The 20601-nt window shown below is 53.0% G+C and overlaps 6 protein-coding genes across 6 annotated transcripts; 3 read left to right on the top strand and 3 right to left on the bottom strand.

Annotated features, from left to right (window-relative positions):
* Positions 1 to 265: 265 nt before the first annotated feature.
* On the top strand, positions 266 to 2086 carry AYO20_00809 (hypothetical protein; the record flags this gene model as incomplete). Its single annotated transcript, XM_022639118.1, has 2 exons — positions 266 to 479; positions 603 to 2086. The coding sequence occupies 2 exons, from the start codon at positions 266 to 268 to the stop codon at positions 2084 to 2086; spliced, it is 1698 nt and encodes a 565-aa protein (XP_022504909.1).
* A 627-nt stretch (positions 2087 to 2713) lies between these two features.
* AYO20_00808 (hypothetical protein) lies at positions 2714 to 4755 on the bottom strand (the record flags this gene model as incomplete). The annotated part of the gene is made up of 6 exons (XM_022639117.1): positions 2714 to 2898; positions 3033 to 3266; positions 3360 to 3634; positions 3703 to 4036; positions 4100 to 4660; positions 4722 to 4755. The coding sequence occupies 6 exons, from the start codon at positions 4753 to 4755 to the stop codon at positions 2714 to 2716; spliced, it is 1623 nt and encodes a 540-aa protein (XP_022504908.1).
* A 672-nt stretch (positions 4756 to 5427) lies between these two features.
* AYO20_00807 (hypothetical protein) lies at positions 5428 to 7434 on the bottom strand (the record flags this gene model as incomplete). Its single annotated transcript, XM_022639116.1, has 3 exons — positions 5428 to 6203; positions 6257 to 6575; positions 6637 to 7434. 3 exons carry the CDS (start codon positions 7432 to 7434, stop codon positions 5428 to 5430), a joined length of 1893 nt encoding a protein of 630 aa, XP_022504907.1.
* A 640-nt stretch (positions 7435 to 8074) lies between these two features.
* On the top strand, positions 8075 to 9792 carry AYO20_00806 (hypothetical protein; the record flags this gene model as incomplete). The annotated part of the gene is made up of 2 exons (XM_022639115.1): positions 8075 to 8875; positions 8947 to 9792. The coding sequence occupies 2 exons, from the start codon at positions 8075 to 8077 to the stop codon at positions 9790 to 9792; spliced, it is 1647 nt and encodes a 548-aa protein (XP_022504906.1).
* Positions 9793 to 10984: 1192 nt separating this feature from the next.
* Positions 10985 to 12721, top strand: AYO20_00805 (hypothetical protein; the record flags this gene model as incomplete). The annotated part of the gene is made up of 1 exon (XM_022639114.1): positions 10985 to 12721. The coding sequence occupies one exon, from the start codon at positions 10985 to 10987 to the stop codon at positions 12719 to 12721; it is 1737 nt and encodes a 578-aa protein (XP_022504905.1).
* A 3006-nt stretch (positions 12722 to 15727) lies between these two features.
* On the bottom strand, positions 15728 to 17875 carry AYO20_00804 (hypothetical protein; the record flags this gene model as incomplete). The annotated part of the gene is made up of 2 exons (XM_022639113.1): positions 15728 to 17488; positions 17540 to 17875. The coding sequence occupies 2 exons, from the start codon at positions 17873 to 17875 to the stop codon at positions 15728 to 15730; spliced, it is 2097 nt and encodes a 698-aa protein (XP_022504904.1).
* Between the last annotated feature and the right edge of the window lie 2726 nt (positions 17876 to 20601).

The raw sequence follows: 20601 nt of genomic DNA, 5'->3' as shown, positions 1-20601 counted from the left end.
CCTCGACTTCTCCAGCTTCTCCTCACAGAACCCCGGAGGAGCAAAAACATGGGGGGAAAAAGGGGGAACAGGCAATGGCCAGGTGGTAGGAGATATAACAATGGCATCTGCTGTCCTTTACCTCACGAGGGATGTCCCGAGTTTACATTCTGGACTGCACAGATCTCCGCAGTCCCGTACCTCTATGCTCCTCACAGAGTGTTCGTGCCCTTTCTTGCACAAGTCATTTCAATTTCTCTGCTTCTGAAACCATCTTGTCTTGGACATGACGCACAAGGCACCCTATCTCGGCCTGCGTGGCAAGCGGCTGACAACGGCCTTGATTGCCATGGTCGTCTGCCCTGCCTACATCTTGATCGGGTATAACAATGCGGCCGCCGGTGGTTTGTTGACTCTTCCATCCTTCGTCGAGACCTTTCCGCGAATCGATACCGTCAATACGGCAGGCAAGCAGCAGGCGGACAATGCACGGATCCAGGGTAAGCTCCTTTACTCTCTGTTGTCTGTCTCCGTTTACGTCTCCAATGTGTTATGTCCGTGCTATCACACCGCCTAGTGTTTTCTTTCCATGATGGAGGCTCATGTGCTACAATGTTGTCAAGGAACTGTTGTGGCATTATACACTGTTGGTTGCATGTTCGGCTCTCTTCTATGCCTCAAGCTCGGCGACAAGCTGGGTCGCCTGCGCACAATCATGATAGGTGCCGTCATCGAGATCGTTGGCGCCATCATCATGTGTACGTCCTTCTCGTTGGGTCAACTCATCGTCAGCCGTGTTGTCCTCGGCTTCGGTTTCGGTGCCATCAGCGCCACAGTTCCTGTTTGGCAGTCAGAGTGCTCTCCCGCCGAGCACCGTGGTGCATTGGTTGTGCTTGAAGGCATGTTTGCGAGTTGTGGTCTAGCACTCAGTCAGTGGGTCGAGTTGGGATTCTTCTTCACACGGGGAAGCGTGAGCTGGCGATTTCCCTGGGCGTTTCCTATCGTGCTTGCCCTCTGGATTTTGGCAGCTTGTATATTCCTACCCGACTCGCCACGGTGGTTGGTCAAGAAGGGACGTATCGATGAAGCGACAACCATCCTCGCCATCCTCGAAGACCTGCCGGAGGACTCACCGGACATCCAGACCTCGATCCACGAGATGCAGAAATCACTCGCGGAAATGGATCAAGGCAGCCTTCTAGGTCTCTTCCACAATAACGGTGACCGGCTGCTCAATCGTACCTTCTTGGCCTGTTTCAGCACCTTTTCGCAGCAGATGAACGGCGCGGGCGTCATTGGGTTCTACACGACCACCATCTTTGAACAGTATGTTGGGCTTTCAGCCCTGACCTCCCGCATCCTGTCGGGCTCGGTGTACACTTGGCAAATTGCCTGTTCTTTCCTGACCATCTACACCGTCGACCGCTTTGGGCGCCGTCCACTCATGCTTCTGGGCGCCGTCGGTATGGGCGCTGTGTTTATCATTCTTGCTGGAACTGTCGGACACGCTGCAGACTCGCGCGCATGCTCCATCATTTCAGCGCTGTGTGTCTTTCTGTACGGCTTCTTCTTCACCGTGGGTGCCCTCGGGGTCAACTATCTCTACGGCACCGAAGTCGCTCCCTTGGCATACCGCGTGCCCATCTACAGCCTGACGTCTACGACGCTATGGAGCATCAACTTTCTCGTTGTGGAGATTACACCCATTGGGTTTACAAACCTGGGCAACAGGTTTTTCATCATCTTTGCAGTCACCAATCTGTGCATCATTCTGCCTGGTAAGCCTTCTGTGCCGCCTACACCACGTCGGATTCAACGGGTCCGAATCTGTTTAGAGCTGACTCAATCCGTGTGGCTAGTGGTATATTTCTTCTTCCCCGAGACTCGTCGACACTCGCTCGAAGCCATCGACGCCGTGTTCAAGGGAGCCAACAGCCCCTTTGACGTCGTCCGCCGAGCCAAGAAGATCCCCTCTGACGTCGTGAGACGGGTCGATGCGATCCACATGGTTGAAGCTGGAATGGCGGACGAGGGCAGCGCGTCGCTGGAGATGCAGGAGTCGCAGAGCGAGAAGGCTGTGTACCAGATGGTGGAGACGACGACGTGAGTTTCTGCTTGGGCGTGGAATGGTGAGTGAGTCCCGTGTAGGTGGAACGAAGATACTGCAGGCTAATGGTGACGTTTCATTGCGGATGGAAAGGAACGCCTCGTATGAACCCGAGTAGGCACCTAGGTATTATTGGGAGTTTGACTTACTGAGTGGGCGTCCGCGGGTGTTGATGGTATTCAAGATTCTTGGTAGGTGGGTTCTCAGTCGTTGATGTAGTTAACTAATCTAGGCGGCTTGTCCTTGTATAAGTACTGTGACGAGTGGTCCTGTCATGTCATAACCTGTCCTACCCTGTCTTGTCTTGTCCGATGTGCACTGATCTCGTCTTCGAACCGACTGGACCGTCCGGGCCCCTTTGTTATATCTCGCTGTCTCGGCGCGGTATGTATGTATGTATGTATACATGAGTACACTGAACACAATGAACACGCTGACTAAAATGAGTACATTCAGTTCATATCATATCATATGCTATGCTATGCTATGCTGTGTTATGCTGCTGTAGAAGCAATGAAATCCTGGCAAACTCCGCATTTTATGTATCCCAGGTGTTCGGTCCACGCTCACCATATCAATCAGCTCAATCAGCTTGATCATCCGAATCAGCCTAAGCTGCCGAATCAATCACTCGACGCTGACGGATACCCATCGGCCTTCATCCTTGTCCTCCCCTGCGACCTGGACCTCGACCTCGACCTCGCCCTCGCTCTCAAACATGATCGTCGGGCCCTGATAGTGCCTCCTCGCGTGGGCGAACCAGTTGACAATACCGAGAAGCAGGGCGATTCCCAAGATGACACACGTGTAGTCTATTCAGGAGCAGGTTAGCAAATAGTTTCGCGTGAATTGAAAGGAGGGAGGAATTTCTCAGAGGTCTTCGGGATCCACACATGAATGTTTCTACACCAAAAAACAAAAACAAAAAGATGGTGAAATCACTCACTCATCGACGAGGCCGAAGTGGGCAAAAAGGCCGGCATATTGAAAAAGACGGTGGTGACGAGGGAGAAGGCGACGACGATGACGTTGGCGATCCACCCGACGGCCGGCGGCGGGGCGAAGAACCGGGTCCGCGGGAGATACTTGGGGCCCCGGCGGCGGTAGAGCAGGAGGGCGACGGGGATGACAAAGGAGAGCTGTTGGAGCACGATCGACGAGCTGATGAGGGCGTTGAAGGCTATTTTGTGTACACACGATCGCATACACGTTAGTTGCGGAGGCGGAGGCCGCGAAGCGGGAAAGAAGGGAGAAAAGTATACACAGTACGTACCGGTAGTAGAAGCGACAAAGATGCATCCACACAGGACCAGGATCGCATAGGTCAGGAGGAGCGCGTAGACGGGAACTTCCAGCGTCGGATGGATCCTGCACAGCCGGGAGGAGAAGACGAGGCCGTTGTCGCGGGCAAACGACCAGGCGAGACGGGACGACGTCTCCTGGACGGCATTGAGGATGAAGACGGTCATGACGATGCCGACGACGATGAAGGCGGTCGCGAGGGCCGTCGATCGGAAGCCCTGTCTCATCACCACCCAGGGAATGTACCTGTTGTTGTTGTGGAATGTTAGTCGTATACATGGATAAATAAACATTTTCCAAGAGCTTCTCCTCACTCGGTCGTGGTCATAATGGCCTCAATATCGGTCAGAGCATAGAGCTGGGCGACCGCGTACGCAAACGCCGTCACACACCCGATCAGCACCGCCGTGACCATGGCCGTGGGAACCGTCCGACTCGGGTCCTTGCACTCCTCGGCAATGTGCATCGAGGCGTCCAAGCCGATGTACATGACACACGAGGTCGACAGGCCAATGATGAAGCACACCCCGTCTGGCCAGCCCGTGTAGTTGATAAAGGTGGCCCAGACGAAGCTCGACGGCGCCTTGGGCGATGATCGGACCAGCAGTGCCACGAAGCTCGCCAGAAATAGGCACAAGGTGAGAGCAACTATTTTTCCATCAGAAAGCTTTGACTTCGTACACTGGCTGTGGAGGGAAAGACGAGACGTACATCCAACATTGTGAGTCCACGGAGTCTTCTTCAGCAGGAACAGATTGTTGAGAAGCACGAAAAGAGCCATGGCCTGGTAAATGAGAAGAACGTGCCACTCTTTGGTCTCGAACCCGGGATGGAACGCCGCCACCAACGCCATAATCTGCTGGGCGGGGATGACGGTCACGGCCGCTCCGATGGCGGTCCACGAGAAGATGGACAGCAGGCCGCACGCGTACGAGATGCCCTGCTTGATCTTCTTCGGGGCCAGGATCGACGCGAAATGGTACTGTCCGCCTGCGGTTGGATAAACACTGGCCAGTTCGGCCATGGAGATGGCGACGCTCATGTAGGCGATCGAGGACACGACGATGCTGTAGATGAGAGTGGCGGGCCCGCCTTGCAGAAGCGCCAGTTGAATGCTTCCTGCGACGCCGGCCCAGCTGTTGCAGATGACAAAGGCAAAGGCGACCATGTTCCATTTGGTGAATTGTAATTTTGTCGGGGGACTTCCGATCGTAAGGTCTTGGACGGTCCCATCTCCCACGCTGATGAAACGATGCAGTTGTTGCTCTGTCGCTGTTGGTCATGGTCAGTCAGTCTGTATCAATCCGGGGAAGAATGCCCTGTGGGCACTGACCAAGTGCTAGTGTCTTGGGATTTTTGGTGTCCATTATTGCGTGAGGTGAACAAGTCAAACCACCATTGAAGCAGGGAGGCGTATCATCTGAGATCAGGAGACCATGTCTGGGAGAGGGTCGTAATGATATAAGACTTGGCCATGATAGAACCAGCGCCCAGGCCGAAGGCGGAAGGCGAGCATCGACCGAGGTTACTCGTCGAGGCGCAGACCGTAGGCTTCAGGTCCTTTGTCGATGGTGTTGAACCGCGCTTCGATGCATGTTCGTTATCAGGATTGATATCCATCTGTGATGACTGCATGATGTTTGATGCGAGGATTGAGAGGAGATGCAAGTCGATCCGTGGTCGGGAATTCTCCATCCATCCAGCTCTCGCCATATGGTTGTATTGACTTCATGGTGTTGTTCCCTCAGTTCGCCTCGTTATCAGTTCACCCCGACCCCAGACCGGGGGAGGTATCAGAGGTGGGGAAATAGACCCGGCGACATTGCGAATGCTAGCAATATACCGCGCTTAGAGGACGTTCAAGTGTCCTAAATAGGACTAGTGCGGTGTGGAGTAGGGTCTCACCCGCATTCGAGCACGGGCAGCCCGGGGTTAAAGGAGTTGAAAAGATTACCAGTAGGGGGTAGATAGCGAGGATGGTGGAGTATTGATCAGAGTAGAGAGTATCCAGATATGTAAATAGATAGAGAGCTCATGCTTCACAGGTTCGCCGAGACCTTTCCGATCAGACCCTCCTCCTTCGCCCAGGCAAGCACCTCATCGGCCGCACGGCTCCCCGCCCTAAGAGCACCTTCGAGATACCCCTTCCACTCAAACGCCGTCTCACCACCTGCAAAGTGGATGTGTTTGAATGGCTGTCGCAGCGCTGCACCGTACCTGGAGAGCATCCCAGGTCCCATCGCGGACGTGGGTGCGCCACCCAGGTATTCTTCCTCGCCCCAGTTGACATAGTTGACTTCGAGGACGTCGTCTCTAGCCAGGTGTGCGTGCTCGTCACCCACCAGCTCGGCCAGATGGTCAATCACGGCTTCGATGCGTTGGAGCTCGTTCAGCGTCGCCCATCTAGTTGCGATCTCCCCCGCGATGAATAGCGCCAGGGAGTACTGTTGCCGCGACTCATCCGAAATCTCCCACGAGAAACAGATCGGGCCCTTGAAGCTCGTGAATTTGCCCACTAATCCGATGTCTCTCCACCACATCCGACTATACGTAAGAATGACCTTCGCGTATACGCCTGGTTTGGTACGCGAGACAAGCGCACTCTTGTCATGAGGTAAAGGAGGCGAGAAGTTGATCAGTTTGTAGGTATTGGTTGGGATGGCAATGACCACTTTCCGACAGAATATGCTGTCTCCTGTCGCAGTGTGGACAAGCGCTCCTTTGGCGGTTTGATGGATGTTGTCGACGGGACTGTTGATAAAGATAGATCCGGGCTTCATCTCGTCCGCCAGACCAGTCGCAATAGCTGAAGTGCCTGTCAGATAAGTAAGCGGAAGAAGTCCCACGAGTAGACGTTCGGTTTATCACCTTGCTTGATCTTGAGAGACTGGGCGCCAGCTTCGCCTTCAGTCGCGAGACTCATGAATCCTCCCCCTGACTTGACGTAATCCAGGAAATAATGCATCCCTGTCTCGGCTGGATCGCGACCAACGACGGCGCTTGTAAAGAACTTCATCGCGGACTTGGTCAGATCATCGCTGAACCCTTTACTTTCGGACCACGTGTCCATCGAAACGTCAAGGTTTGTGGGGAACTCGTCCGTCTTGTGGATGTCGATGTCCTGGCCACCGCCGTCGATCAACTCACACATCGCGATATTGAATTGGTTCACCTGGTCGGCCTGAGGCTGAGTTGCGGATTGATCAGCAGCCACACGCTTTCCAAACATCAACAGCACCTAGACTTACAGTGCCAGGAGTTGTTCTCACAACTGCGCCGTCATGGAACTGCCAGATTTCGTCCCCTTGGGTATATTGATCCACAACGTCCAAGCCCAGTCGTATAGCTGTGGCATACACTTTTGGTTGTGTCCTCTTGTTGATCCAGGTCGCCCCAAGCTCGATGATGCCCGGCCCGCTCTGCAGTTGCTGCGACCGGCTTCGGCCACCAATGCGATGCTTCGCTTCCAGAAGAACGCAGCTCAACCCAGCCTTTTGCAGATCCCACGCTGCTTGCACACCACTGAAGCCGCCGCCAACCACCACCACGTCGACCTTGGACGGCGCTCCTGGTCGGGCAAAGGAGCGAACAGAGGGTCCTGCGTATCGCTCAGCATGGCCTCCGACCGCAGCTACCACCTCGATCTCCAGTTTGGCTCCCGGGATTGCAAGCTTCGTGACAGGAATCAACGTTGTAATGGGCCGACGGGTCGTGCCATCTTCATCCGTCATGAACTTGACAAACTGCTTGATAAAGGTCTCGCCCTGCTCTAGCGACCAGTCCACGACGTAGAAGGTGACCTTGATCACATCTCGCGGAGACGCGCACGACTTTTCCAGCGCCTCCTGGAGATTCTTGTACACGGTCTCGGCCTGCTCCTCCAGCGACTCTGGGAAGCTGCCATCCGGTCGCTGCGCGATGATTCCGGACGTGAACACCAAGCGACTCGATTGCTTCAGGGTGACGGCGTGGGAGTAGAAGCCGGGATCAGGCATCCCAGGAGCATCGCTGAACCTGACCTCGGGTCTATCGTCGCGGGGCGCCATCTTGCGGGTTTGGGATCGTCCCGAATGAAAAGAATGCTTGGGGCGTAGCTGACGATACGTGCAGACTGGAATGATATAGAAGAGCGAGGCTTTTTGCGGTCGAAGTCGGAGATGGTGATTCGATCGCATCATATTTATATGCTTCCAACTCAACGTAGAACGAGCCTGTCAAAAGTGAGAATACGACATACGAGGCCATCGTGAGATACTTCTGTCTGGACAGTCGCCAGCCTTGATCCATGCGCCGTCTTTGCACTGGTTGTAGAAATGCCAGCATTGAGGAGATCGCCATACTCCTTGCGGCCGTATCTGGACTGGGTCAGACAAGTGGGTTTGGATGCGATGATTCTCGTCTAATCAGACTGCGGTGCCTCTGGGCGAAGTGCGCACCGCGGCTAATGTCCACGCTTCAAGCTCCTCGCATCCGGTCGCTCCCACTCCATCTCCATTGTTAAGACAAGACAAACCGCGATCCAGTCATCCAATTTCTTCCCTTTCCATCCTTAATCCAGTCGACCTTGCACCGCGCTTGATCCTGTCGATGACTCGTACACCGCGCAGACCGTCGTGGAGAAGAATGGAGACGACCCCGCAATTCTAGGGTTGACAGGGCTCGACTGATCGATGAAAGCAAACAATCATGAGTTCCTCGCAACGGCGCGACAAGTTGGCCTGTATCCGCACCAAGACGGGTTGTCTAACATGCCGACGGCGCAAGAAGAAGTGCGACGAGCTGAAACCAACCTGCACTGGCTGCGCTCGCAATTTCATTGAATGCCACTGGCCGCACCCGGAGGACCCCATCCGTGACACTGGCTCCCAGAAAAGGAAGAGGGACGTCAGAGATCTAAGGCGTAAAGAGAGACAGGCTGTATCAAGGAGCACGATTTCTACTGCAAGCGCACGCGATATACCCAGCCTACCAGGACAAATCACTTTTATCTTGGACAAGGCCTCACCAAAGTCACAGACATTCGGGTCTTCTTCCTGCGCTACTCCAGATGTTGACGCTGCGCTTCAGGACGACGCCGAGGTCGGAAACCCCGAGTCTATCATCTCCTGGCAACCATTGACCGCCTCCTTTGTTAGCACCCACCGAGCTCTCCTGATCAGTCCCAGCTCTCTTCTGTTGCTCCAACACTACTTGGAAGCCACATCCACTTTCCTGGTGGCAAAGCCCCTGGCGGGCAACCCCTTCATCACTCTCGTACTGCCCTTGGCGCACTCGGATGACCTCCTCATGCATTCAGTGCTGGCCTTGAGCGGAACTCACCTCAGCTACCTAACCGCCGACAACTTACATATTCAATTGGCCACTCGCCAGCATTATTCGTTGCTTCTGCAGAATCTGCGGTGCCTGTTCGCAGACGAATCTTCTCATGACGATATTTGCATGACCGTGCGCCTGCTGCTGGTCTTGCTTGTGTTATGTCATGTCGAGGTATTCAATTTCTTCATGTTCGGCAGAAGAGAGAAGAGAATTGTTCATATTGACTGACATTTGATCTGCAGGCTTTCTCTGGTGAACCACACGGTGGTATTTTTCCACACCTGCGAGCGAGCCGCGAACTCGTCCTCAAACTGCTGCAAGAGCCCCAGCGGAGACTGCATGATGACATCAAGTTGGTCAAGGGATTTGCGTTGGAAGTGTATTTTTACCTGGTGTTGGTGAACAGCATCACGCCCTATGGCCGCGACAAAGCGCGTGTGCTTCCCTTTGACTCGTTCTGCTTCTCCCTGGACTTTCTCAAGGAATACGAGACCTTTGGGGTATTTTTCAGCTGTGTGCAAGGTCTCTTTGAGATGATCTCTCAGGTCTCAATTTTGGCGATGAAGAGACTGACAGACGAGGAGTGCTGTCTAAAGAACCCGGAAACCCAGTCGGAGTACGAGCGCTTGGTCGACACAATCACTCAGTGGCAATCACCCCCAGTAGCGGTCGAGATGGAGGAATGGGAAACGGAGCATGTCTGGATGGGGGAGATATACCGGCAAGCTCTCTTGATCTTTGTCAAGGCATGCATGTGTGGTTCCGTGGTCAACAACCCCAAGGTCATTATTGCCATCCAGGGTCACATTGACGCGGCACTCCCGCTACTTGTGCCCGTAGCCCTGTCGCCCTTCGTCACCATCATGCTGTGGCCGATTATGATCATCGGGTCTTGCCTGATCAGCCAAGATCAGCGCCGAGAATACATGGGGATGCTGCGGACGAAAACCCATGTCGATTCCTCGCAAGTGAGCGAGGCTGCAAAGCTTTTGGAGTATTTGTGGGAGGATCCAGATGAGCGCGCCTTTGGACCCTTTGGGCTGCACTTTGTCATGAGAAAACGTGACATCAATTTCAGCATGGCCTGAAGGTCGTATCGCTGATGCAACGCACGCCCTGTCGAGGTAGAAGTGAGGCGCTGAAGGCATCCATGACCTCATTCGAGTGTGGGAAGCTGAAGGAGGTTGGGGGCCAGGCAATACATCGCGTCCAGCCGGTCCAGCCAGAGGAGAAGGCAGAAGCGAAGCGCGGTTAGCACCGTGGGGGGGTCAATGCTTTCGTGCAGCCTGCAGCTGTGCACAGTAAGTAGTTGGACACCAATGATGCAGCAGCAACAGCAACAGCAACACGAGATCTGTCGCCAATGACTCACTCACTCACTCGTATCCCCGTCGCGCCCAGTCCTGGTAGGTACGTAGCGTCGTATTACCTTACCTAGACATGTTCAGATGGGAAAGCTGGCAAGGCTGGTATGTGAACCCCCCACGCTAGAAAGGCAACCAGAAGTTTCAGAACCAAACCTCGGCTCCAGGAACTCTCAGACCGAGAATGCGGCTCTGTAGTCCCATGTGAGAGATACCATGCATATTCTTTCTATTCTAGAGGAAGCGGGAGAATCAGGCAACAAGATCTTTTGTCCCTCTTGGCGGCGGTTCGCATTCGCATTCGCATTCGCATTATTCGAGTCAGAAATTCCCCCTTCCCTTAGCTCCTTCCCTCCTTCTTCCCAAGTCCGTGCCTGACCGCACCTGCCCATGCATGTGCGATTTGCCCTCCTGATTGGGCGCTGCGAGATGTGATTTGTCAAATTCGTGTATCTTGGGATGTCGGAGGTGGCCGATCAAAGAACGACTTCGAATTGCCCTGCTTTGCTGTACTTTGCTGTGCTTTGCCCTGGTGTAACTGAATGATCGTCCGTCCGTCGGTCATTCAGTCAAGTCAATGCCAATGCCGCGTCTTGTGCTCAGTACATGGTCAGCAATCGTAGTCTTGACTGCCTAGATAGGTAGGTAAGTAGGTACTAGAGAGCTATCTATCTATATGAATATCTCGTCTTCATTTCCCACCTCTTTGGTCCTTTATCTTCGCCTGCGTCCTCTTGTTCTTCCAAGATATATTTTTCGAGTTGGAACCTTCCTTGTCTACGACCGACCGACCAAGCTTATGTGGATTGCAACCTAAGGCGATTTATTATCAATTACCCCCCAGCCAGCAACACCACACTCTCTTCCCACAATAAAAGAAAACAACCACCGCAAACCCATCCCAACGGAATCATATATGCCCGCCGAGAGTCTAGACAGCCTCATCATCTCCCCCGACGACTTCCAGCGCTATAATGGCCACCACGCCTTGCACACTCTCGAACTCCCCCGCTCTCCAAGTAACGAGTCCACTCTCCGTGTCGACCCCAAAGCGACTCCTGATGATATCGCCCAATGGCTCCGGCGGCCATGCACAAACCAACATAACACGAACAATAATGGCACCATGAAGATTCTGCTGATCCAAACTCATAACCAGTCGACTGCCAAACGGGCCCCAAGCATTTTGTCAAACCCCATGACTTTGTCCGAACGACCATCCGAGCCTCAGACCTCTCAACATCAGAAACAGGCCGAGTTCGTCATTGACATCCTCAACAACCTCGACCTTCCACTGGCAGCGTTCGGATCATATTTGAAGGCCCATTTGACTTTTGTTTGTGTCCCGTCCTTTTCGTCCCACTCTCAATCTGATAATGATGCAAGAAATACATCGACATCCTACTATTGCAGTGGGACTAGTTGGACAGTGACGTGGACTCACAATGTTGCAAACAGACATACCGCAGCTGTCATGTGGTATCGGGAAGGCGACGGCGACCAGCGAAAGAATGAGGTCCTTGCAGACCTTCTCCGTCTGCAAACTCACCTGTCTCATCCAATGCTGCTTGGCTATGTCAAGACCAAAGTATCATTGAGCTTCACCTTCGATATGTTGGACGACATGAATCGTGAGACTCTTGCTCTAGAACAAGAAATCGGATTCCCCACTTGGAATTGGGTGCTTGATCGTGTCGAACCAGGACGTGGTGTTTCGGAAACTCAAGACCTCGCTGTCGAAGGGTTCAATATCCTTTCCGGCAAGCTTACAAATATCAGGTTTCGTCTCAAGACCTTCCAACAACAAATCAAATTCATTTCACGGTGTAACAATCAATATCGACAGTCACTCGACCCAACAGGGCCGAATTTTCACTCAGCTTGGCGAGAATGTGAAGAACTGGACCATTTCATGAATGTCATGTGGGACTATACATTCATTCACCTGTTCGACGCCGACTCCTTGGGCGAAAGACTTCACAATGCCATGGCATCTGTCTTTCAACTGACCACGCAACGGGACTCTCGCGCGAGTCTCGCAGTCGCTGACATCAACAATGAGCTCGCATGGCAAGGGAAGAACACCAACAAGGCAATGAGGACAATTGCTTTTGTATCTTTGCTCTTCCTGCCTGGAACCTTTGTCGCTTCCTTCTTTGACACTCCGATTTTCAATTTTGCTGTGCCGCCAAATCACCAAAAGATTATTGTGCCTCTACCATTTGCCATATACTGGACGGTGAGTATTGTCTTGACGTTGGGTTTGGTATTAGTGTGGATCAGCTATCTTCGACGCAGTAAAGAGATGGATCGGCGTGAACGCGAGATTGAAAGACAACAGTTTCATGAGCGGATCAGGAGACGGCAACCAGGCGGTCCTGCTGCTATGTTGTTAGAGGGTAGAACTGTCAGCAATACCAGCTACAAGCCTTTTGAAAGGCGATCAGCTTGGGAACTCCTGACGAGGAACAGGACTCGCGATGACCAAACGTCGAGAATCGTGATGCGAGGTCGGAAAGTCCCAGAGGAGCTGTATGGAATCCCACTAATGCGGCAGTCATACCAATCGCCCGAGGTCGGTATTGGGTCAATGAAACCGGCCTACCTCAGCCCCAAGGGACACAAGGAAGGCAGCTGGCTGTCGGCAGTGTGAGAGTCGAACCTTTGATTCGGGATTTGCGGGAGTTCTGCTAGGTCAAATACTGGCGAATGGCCGTTACCAGTGTATTGTCTCATATTTTGGATATATCCATCATGAGTGTTGACGATGATTGATGATGATGAACCTGTTCTGATAGTCAATGAGCAATGGAGACTTTGAACGAGACTGTGTAGTCAGACTGCCTTGTGTCGCTCATCCTCTGTGCCTGCCAAGCTCCCCGCCAAGTCTTTGCCAAGCCTCTCGACCTGAATGACGAGGCTGAACAACTTCAATTTCCCCCTTTTTTGTCTTTCTGGCGTCATGACTTTCCAGCTTCCACAATTTTCCATCCACAAAATGCTGCAGCAGTTCTCCTCAGGCACGGGCCAGCAACTGAAAGTCCGCAGTACCCACCTTCGTTTTACTAATCCCATGTCTCTCCTGCGGCAACGAAGCGGATTCTCATACAGTCTGTTTCAAGGAGCGACCAGGAACGAACCACAATCTACGCCCCTGGCCCCCCCAGCCGGTTCTCAGGCAACCTCACCTACCTACCAGGTACCCGCACTGGTACGAGTATGAGTACCGAGTTCTTGCAGTCAGGGTAATCCGCCACACACCCGTGCACCCATGATATGTCTCAACCTGATTTCAGAACGCTACTTCGGTGGTTATCTCAGCAACATCATGTGGAAGGGGGACCTGCTTCAGGGTTGTGGACGTGCCCTGAATTACCATATCTAGTGATCCAACGTCTGATACGAGTAATTCAGTCTGCATGGATCCCTTTCGTGTCCTCTCTACCTTCGAAGAAACGGGAGACCGCATGGCATGACGCTGGGTTTGCTACGGTGAGTCCCATGCCGGCTCTCACCGCTGGCCATTTCCACCAGGTACCTTGGTCTGTGTTGATTCACATGATACCTTGCATCTTTCTTGCGCATTCCTGATTGAAACGGCTCTCCAACTCCGCATCGTGGGCCCACTTCATCATGACGTCCTATTATTGTTTCGACGGGATTGAAGTCCAGGAAGCGGGGGGAGTACCCTCGTTCCCCGGGCTAAACCCCCATGTTCCGAAGCATGCCCTGTCAAGGCTGTGCTCTGACCGATCGCCGGGGTCCTAATAATGTTAGATCGCACTAGCACGACAGATCTAGATGTTCTGGGCCTCACGAATCGAGCAGTCACGTCGTCACGACCTCCAAGCAACCTTCCCTCTCCGCAGGGATCCGTTACACTGATAGCCTGTTCCTGAAGAAAACAAGCCTCGTTTCATTGGGACTGAAAGCTGGATCTCACCGCTCTGGTTTTGAGATCGAAGATCGATCTGCATAGTGATCAGGCACCAGCCCACGGGCTGGGGAAGGGCATGGGATGTGCATGGACCAGGTCAGCACGCAGGGACAGGAGCGTCCCCTCGAAAGAAAGACAGAAAAAAACCGATGATTCATCAAGACACGATTTCAGACAAGTTTCTCTCATGGGCGAGCTGAAGTGATGACGAGGGAAGAATACTAGGTAGGACGAAGAGCAAACGAACCAGGAACCTTCACCAACGTCACCATGGGATGATGCATTGGTAGAGGCACACAGACCATCATCAGATCCTGGGAGACCTGACTAGCGAAGATGGACGACATATTTGTCTATATAAACAGTGCTTCTCTCCCAGTTTCAGAGAATATTCTCATCATCCATTCACCATCAGTATCATATCGCAACAGCAAAGCAACTTCCCGACCTCACAACCCAATAACCAAAACATCTCAACCAAAACCAAAAGTCTATCAACATGTCTGACTACAAGCCCACTGGTACGAGTTATCCCCATCCCCTACCAAGACTCCCCATCAATGGACATTCAACACTCCTTCCCCTTTCCCCTGGCCCCTCTCTTCATCCACGCCGTGTAGCAGGGGGACTCGGATATCACTTCCACATCCACATTTCCACTTCTCCCATACACTCTTTTTCCCCCCTTTCCCCACTCCGAAGGGTTTCAGCTGCTCCAGTCCTCCCACCCCCGATCCTCATCTACATCTCATCTGTATCCACGACTCTCGTGTGAAAGTGAAAGCTAACCCTATCCCCTTCGGAAACGTACAGAGCACGACGGTCTCCGCAAGGACGGCCAACCCGACCAGCGCGTCAACCAACCGGGTTTCGCGCACGGCAAAGTCGACCCCGTCGAGGCCGGCAAGAAAGGTGGCCACTCCTCCGGCGGTGGCACCTCGGACTCGTCCAGCTCCAGCGGCGGAAGCAGCGAGAATCCCCAGGGCGCGGCGCACTTGGGCGGTGAAGGCTTGAGGAAGGATGGTGAGCCAGACCAGCGTCTGAAGATGAACCAGGATTCTTAGACGGAGTTATTCCCGCCAACAAAAAGATGGGAATTGTGAATACCGCAGCATGCATGGAAGGATGGGATTAGATTATGATCTAAACTCGTCTGTACTGGCTTGTTACTATCCGTAACAGGACATATCTATCTCAGTCAATTGTCAATAGATAGCTAGTTCTAAGATAGTCTGTATTCATGTTTTCCATTATCTGAGTCTTCTTGAAGTTGTTTCTCTTGCGCACAAGTGAAAATATTTTGCTTCATCTCTCCTTTGCCTGATGTATGTAGCACAACATAAAACACGATTACCGAGGTTGAGGGCTATTAAGAAGTAAATATTTAGTTGTCATGGTAAATTACATATTGAAACTGATGCCCCGTCCTACGTAGCTATCACAATTCGTGTCCCCGAGGCTTTTCTCATGTTCGTTTCCCGTAGGTGCCTCGTCCTATTATACCTGTACTTCCATCAATGTCCTCTTGTAATCTTAGTCGACCATCTAGCGCCAATGCTAAAACTTTCAAGTCTATCTGTCATGCATTTTCATCCATCCTGCATATACCAGTCGAAACGTCGCCTCCATGGACAGCGTGCCGCCAGGTAAGGTAGAAATACGCTCAAAACAAGCAAGTCATGACTCATGTCCGAGTCTGACACTGGAAGTTGGTTCATTCACCTAGGTGCCGGTGTAATCCTGAGGAGCTGTGTTCGCAAACACATAGTTTTTGGGCTTCTGTTGAGCCAGCTGTTGAGCAACATGTGCATGTTCCTCTCTTTGATTTGGAAACTCTTGAATATAGAACTCCGTTTTCTTCTGTTCAACGTGGGACGCATAGTCAACTTCAGACTTGTTGTCCGATGGCAGGACAAATTGTTGAAACTGGCCATTGAGTCCATCACATTGATGTGGAAACCCGATCGAAGCAATTTGCGACACGGAGAATGACGACACTTCTGGCGATGTCAATGGGGCATCCGACCAACTGCTGTTGGTGAGTGGTCCAGCTGAGTAAGGAGGTGTGTAGTCCGTGAATGCCGCGTATTGCGGAGGAGCAGAGGTCGGGGGAATGAGAGACTGCTGCGATTGGGCTCTGTTCATGAAAGCTGCCATCATTGGTGTCACTGGAGGTGATGCTGTTGCAATCGAAAGAGTTTGAGGCGGCCGCATGGAATATTGGCTGGGCATGTCCATGGCTTGTGCAAAGAACGGGTTCTTCTCCGGATCCATCCCGTAACCAGTCGAGACGTGGTCAGGCGACAACAACGGTTCTGACAAGTCTCCTAGAGATGGTGTTCCCATTGTTTGCTGAGCCATCAATTGGTTGAAAGCCTCAGCTTCGGCAAACGTTGCAGCACACATGGGCGACCGTTGAGCCGAACTGGCTTTTCGGATTCCTGCATATCTTGAGTGAAGGCTTTGACCGGCCGACTTGACATGTCGAACGCTATGTGTTCCTTGAGGGCTCATGACACTCTGGCGAAATGTCGGGGATGCCGATGTCATCGCTCCGTAGGACCGGCTTCGAAGGGAGGCCGATGTCAGTGCTGCTGGCCGGGGTCTCTTTCTTCGCGCGGCGATGTCGAGAGGCCCACTTTGCGGAGGACAGATCGCTTCTGACACCCGCTGGTCTGCCAGCAGGCCGGGGGCATCATTTGCAAGAGCAAAGTGACTAAAGTTGTTCGAGAGATCCTCCGTGGTTGATGGACGCCGCGAGCCAGGATATGAAGGCATAGTCAAACCTGGGGAGGGCAGTGCCGTCACAGGACTCTGGTGACTGTGCATGCCTTTCGGCGTAGCAAGGGACTCGCGGAAATCTTCGGGTGTTACTACAAAAGAATCTTGCCCATAGTCGGCCACTTGATCAATGGGGTTTGGGTCGTGAACCAGATTCTGTTCCGTTACGTCGTTGTCGAAGCCAAAATCGAAGGACGTGTCCTGAAAGGTGATCGGAGAGGGATATGGGACGGTTCTAGGAGACCGATTTGACCAGGTTGGCATATTAGACGTCGATGAAGTGGTGCGTGGGTCGTTTAGTCGAATGGGGAGCTGCATAGGTGCAGCTTGTGCTGGAATCTCCAGGGATGACATAGCAGCAGCTGGCGGCTGAGCCATTGGCTGGCTTTGTGCTGCTTTGGCCTGCCCCAGCGCCCGTTGCAACGAGTTCCAACTAGCTTCTTTCGGGTTGTCGACAACCTTTATCGGTGAAGGTGATGTGTGAGCAGTGGAAACTGATGTCGCAACCGAGACAGCGCTCGACTCCTTCACAGGTGAAGCAACAGATGATCTGGGAGAGATAATGTCCCGCGCCGAGGAGGCTTCGGTCAGAACGAGATCTTTCCCCTCCTTCGAGCCAGACTTCACCGCTGCATGTTGGGCTTCGTATTCTTCTTGCCTTTTCTGTTGTTTGGCCTTCGCTCGACGATTTTGGAACCAGTTCTATAAGCCGGTTAGCTGACAATCTACGCACACGATATAATTAGCACATACCCCAACCCGAGTCAGTTTCAAGTTTGTCTGAATAGCCAATTCTCTCTTCAACTGTGAGCTAGGTTTGTGATTCGCCTGGAAATGGGCTTCGAGGATCTCAGCTTGTTCCTTGGTGAGTCTTGGGCGTGTAGAGATCTCCTGGGACTCTCCAAAATCATCCTGCATCATCCCTGCATCCCCGAAATCGGCATACTCCGCTCCACCATAGGGCATATAAAAGTCGTCCACAGGCTGTTGAGCATGGGCCATGAAGGCTTGGTACTGGACATGGGGGTATATGAACTGTGACTGAGGTTGCGAGGCAAAGCTAAACGCATTTTGTTGCATGTAGTCCATGTTGAAGGCCGGTGATGATTGATAGGTTAACACAGGGTTTCTTCGCATAGATTCCTCGGCAGGGAGCAGAAGACCGTCTGCTTGAGTTGCAAAGCTGCTGCTTGGTTCCGCCAAGTAGCCTTTCTCTCTGCGAGCAACAGAGGCCGCAAATAGTCCGTGCGTAGTACTAGGGTCGAGGTGGTGAGGCAATTGATCAGACATGCAGCATCTCAGTGGACGAGTAAAGGATGAAGTCGGTCGGGTTGAGGGATCTGCTAGGGCTCGAGATCAATGGGAATGTTGGACTGTCTGACAAGGTAAGGAACGACTTAGGGTGAGAGACGGCGAGGGAAACGAGGTTGTCCAGCAGTATGTGAAGAGAAGGAACGGATAGGTGAGTCCGGCAGAGGGAGGTACGATGCGAATGTCGCGGTCGGTTGCTCGGATTAAGGCCTGCTGTTGACAAGAGCGCCGCAGTGAGGATGGAGGCGGTCCAGCTGTGGTACAGGTCAGGACAGAGGTGTAGATAGATAGGCTCGATAGAAGTAGACCAAGAGGAGCAAGACAAGTGGGCGGACTCGGGGGATTTTTAGATTTAGAGGCGGCGGTCGCGAGGGATCAAGCGAAAGGTACAGAGGGTACGTCGCACCCTTTAACGAGGTTCCAAGACTGGGGGAGATAGGATTTTCTGAACCCAGGCGCCGAAGGGGGGCGTTTTGAAGTTCAATGAGATGGCGACGGGAGAGTGACCCGGAGAAATAGCTGAAGCAATCGAAGAGGATGTCTTGATCGCCCTTCGCCCAGCACACAACAAAAAACAAAATGTCTGTGACCATTCAAGGCGCGCTCTGGATCTTTTGATCAATCGCGACGTGGGAGAGAGTGAGAGACTCACTTTCTCGCAGAGCAACAAGAGACAAGCAAGCCAATTCCCCACCGCAGAGAATCGCAGTGGAGGATCCAGCGCAGTCAAGCTACTTGGTGGACGACAGGGGCGTCAGGGGATCCATGAAAGCGGAGACGAGCCAGTCAGCCACGGCGGAACCCATTGCGGGTGGAGCTGCAGGCTAGCCCTCGACCATCAAGGTTCCTGGTTGCCCCTACATGCAGGAGCGTCAAGGTTAAACATTTTGTGAGAGTTGCAGGTGTGTTGAGGGTTGATGGGGGGATGGTTTGCATGGAGGGGGAAGAATAGGCGCTGAGAAGGGGACCAGACCAACAGGTGAACGAAGGGGCTTGTAGGCAAGGTCGAGTTCCCCCTCTTCCAGGCGCAGGCTGCAAACCTGGCCTGCGGAACGAAGCGCTCGGAAAAGGGATCAGTCACCGAGAGTCGACCACTGAAACCACGTCAGAAAGGCGACTTCACACCCCTCCCTCGGCTGTTCTTCCCTAAATCCAAGTACCGAGCACTTACAGACAAGACACTCGTACCTCCGGGATACCATCTGCGCAGTCCACTCATCAAACCTACTCCCACACCCAAACAGATTGACGCTCGTCACTCCCGCGCTTCTGTCTTTGTATCCCGCGTTCTTTTGCTTTGATTTGTTTTTTGGGCTTGAGTTCTCGACCTGCGTTGACTTTTCGATAGTGCCGCCTCGTCCCGGGGAATGGGAACGTTGACAGAGATCCCTGCGAGCCCTGGTCTGACCTGGTCGGCGCCAATGCAGGAACCGTATCGACAACAAGGAATCCCCATGCTCAAGCCTAGCCAGTCTGCGGCTGCAATTTGAGCCCAGGCTAAGTAATCATGCCCCACCAGGTGGTGGTCCCCTGGGTCCCTTCAGGCACTGTTCGCTCCTCAAACACCCTGGCCTCTGTCTGGCCAACTTTTTCATCCGATCTAACCCGTTCTGCCCCAGGTCTCAGCCCAAAGAGCCTCCTTCGTGCCACAACCCTGCACCGAACGAGGAAAAGTCGTGGAGGTGACCTGCCAGTGACAAAAGCACAAATCCGAAACCTCTCGCTGAGGAGGCGTCCGAAGGGAGATGAGCCGAGATGAGTTGTGGCCATGCGCAGAATTAAAATCACCCCCGAAAGACAAAAACTTTAAAGGACAATCTGAGGGCGATTGGATTTTGTCTGACCGGGTCTTTTTGATTGCGCCTGGACCCGAGACTCGAACGCGTCGAGAGTCGAGATCTGTCAAATGGATGACGTGCCAGTCGCCTGTTGTTAGGGACGTCGGAACTCTGGCGCATAGATACAAGACGGGGACAAACACAACAGCTTGGGCACTCCGAGTCCACAGACTCCATCGGCGGTCGATGATCCTCTACCTCACGAAGCTAACCATAACATGCTCCCCAGGCGAATATCGATATCGATCGCACGTAATCTGGACACCTCGCATTGGCTTCACTGCAAAGGCCTCTGAGACGAATGTAACGAGGACAGGCTCTCGAACACAAGGAGATATTTCTTCAATGCGCAGAAGCGCGAGCGCCTGTGTTCCTCGCCTCGTATCGCGAGAGTAGATACGCAAATCATCGACGATCATCCGGCTCCAAATGGATGGTGATCCTCAGTCGAGGTACACAAGCTCCCGTTCCCATGCCTTTGGATCTTGGCCCATTTTGACTCAAATCGCGTCCTTGTACGAGGTACTCCTTACCCCGTGTGTGTGTACCTGGACAGACGCATAACACAATCTGTACCTGCAGCTGTGGCGGAGACTCCCGCAGCAACCAGAGGCAGCTGAGCTCCCGAATCCGCCAACTGGACTGACCTGCCGAGCCCATTTTCGT

This window comes from Fonsecaea nubica, assembly GCF_001646965.1.
Source record: "Fonsecaea nubica strain CBS 269.64 chromosome Unknown Scaff3, whole genome shotgun sequence".
Classification (NCBI taxonomy): Eukaryota; Fungi; Ascomycota; class Eurotiomycetes; order Chaetothyriales; family Herpotrichiellaceae; genus Fonsecaea; species Fonsecaea nubica.
Note: the sequence above shows the minus strand (reverse complement) of the source record. Positions and strands in the feature narration are given on the sequence as shown.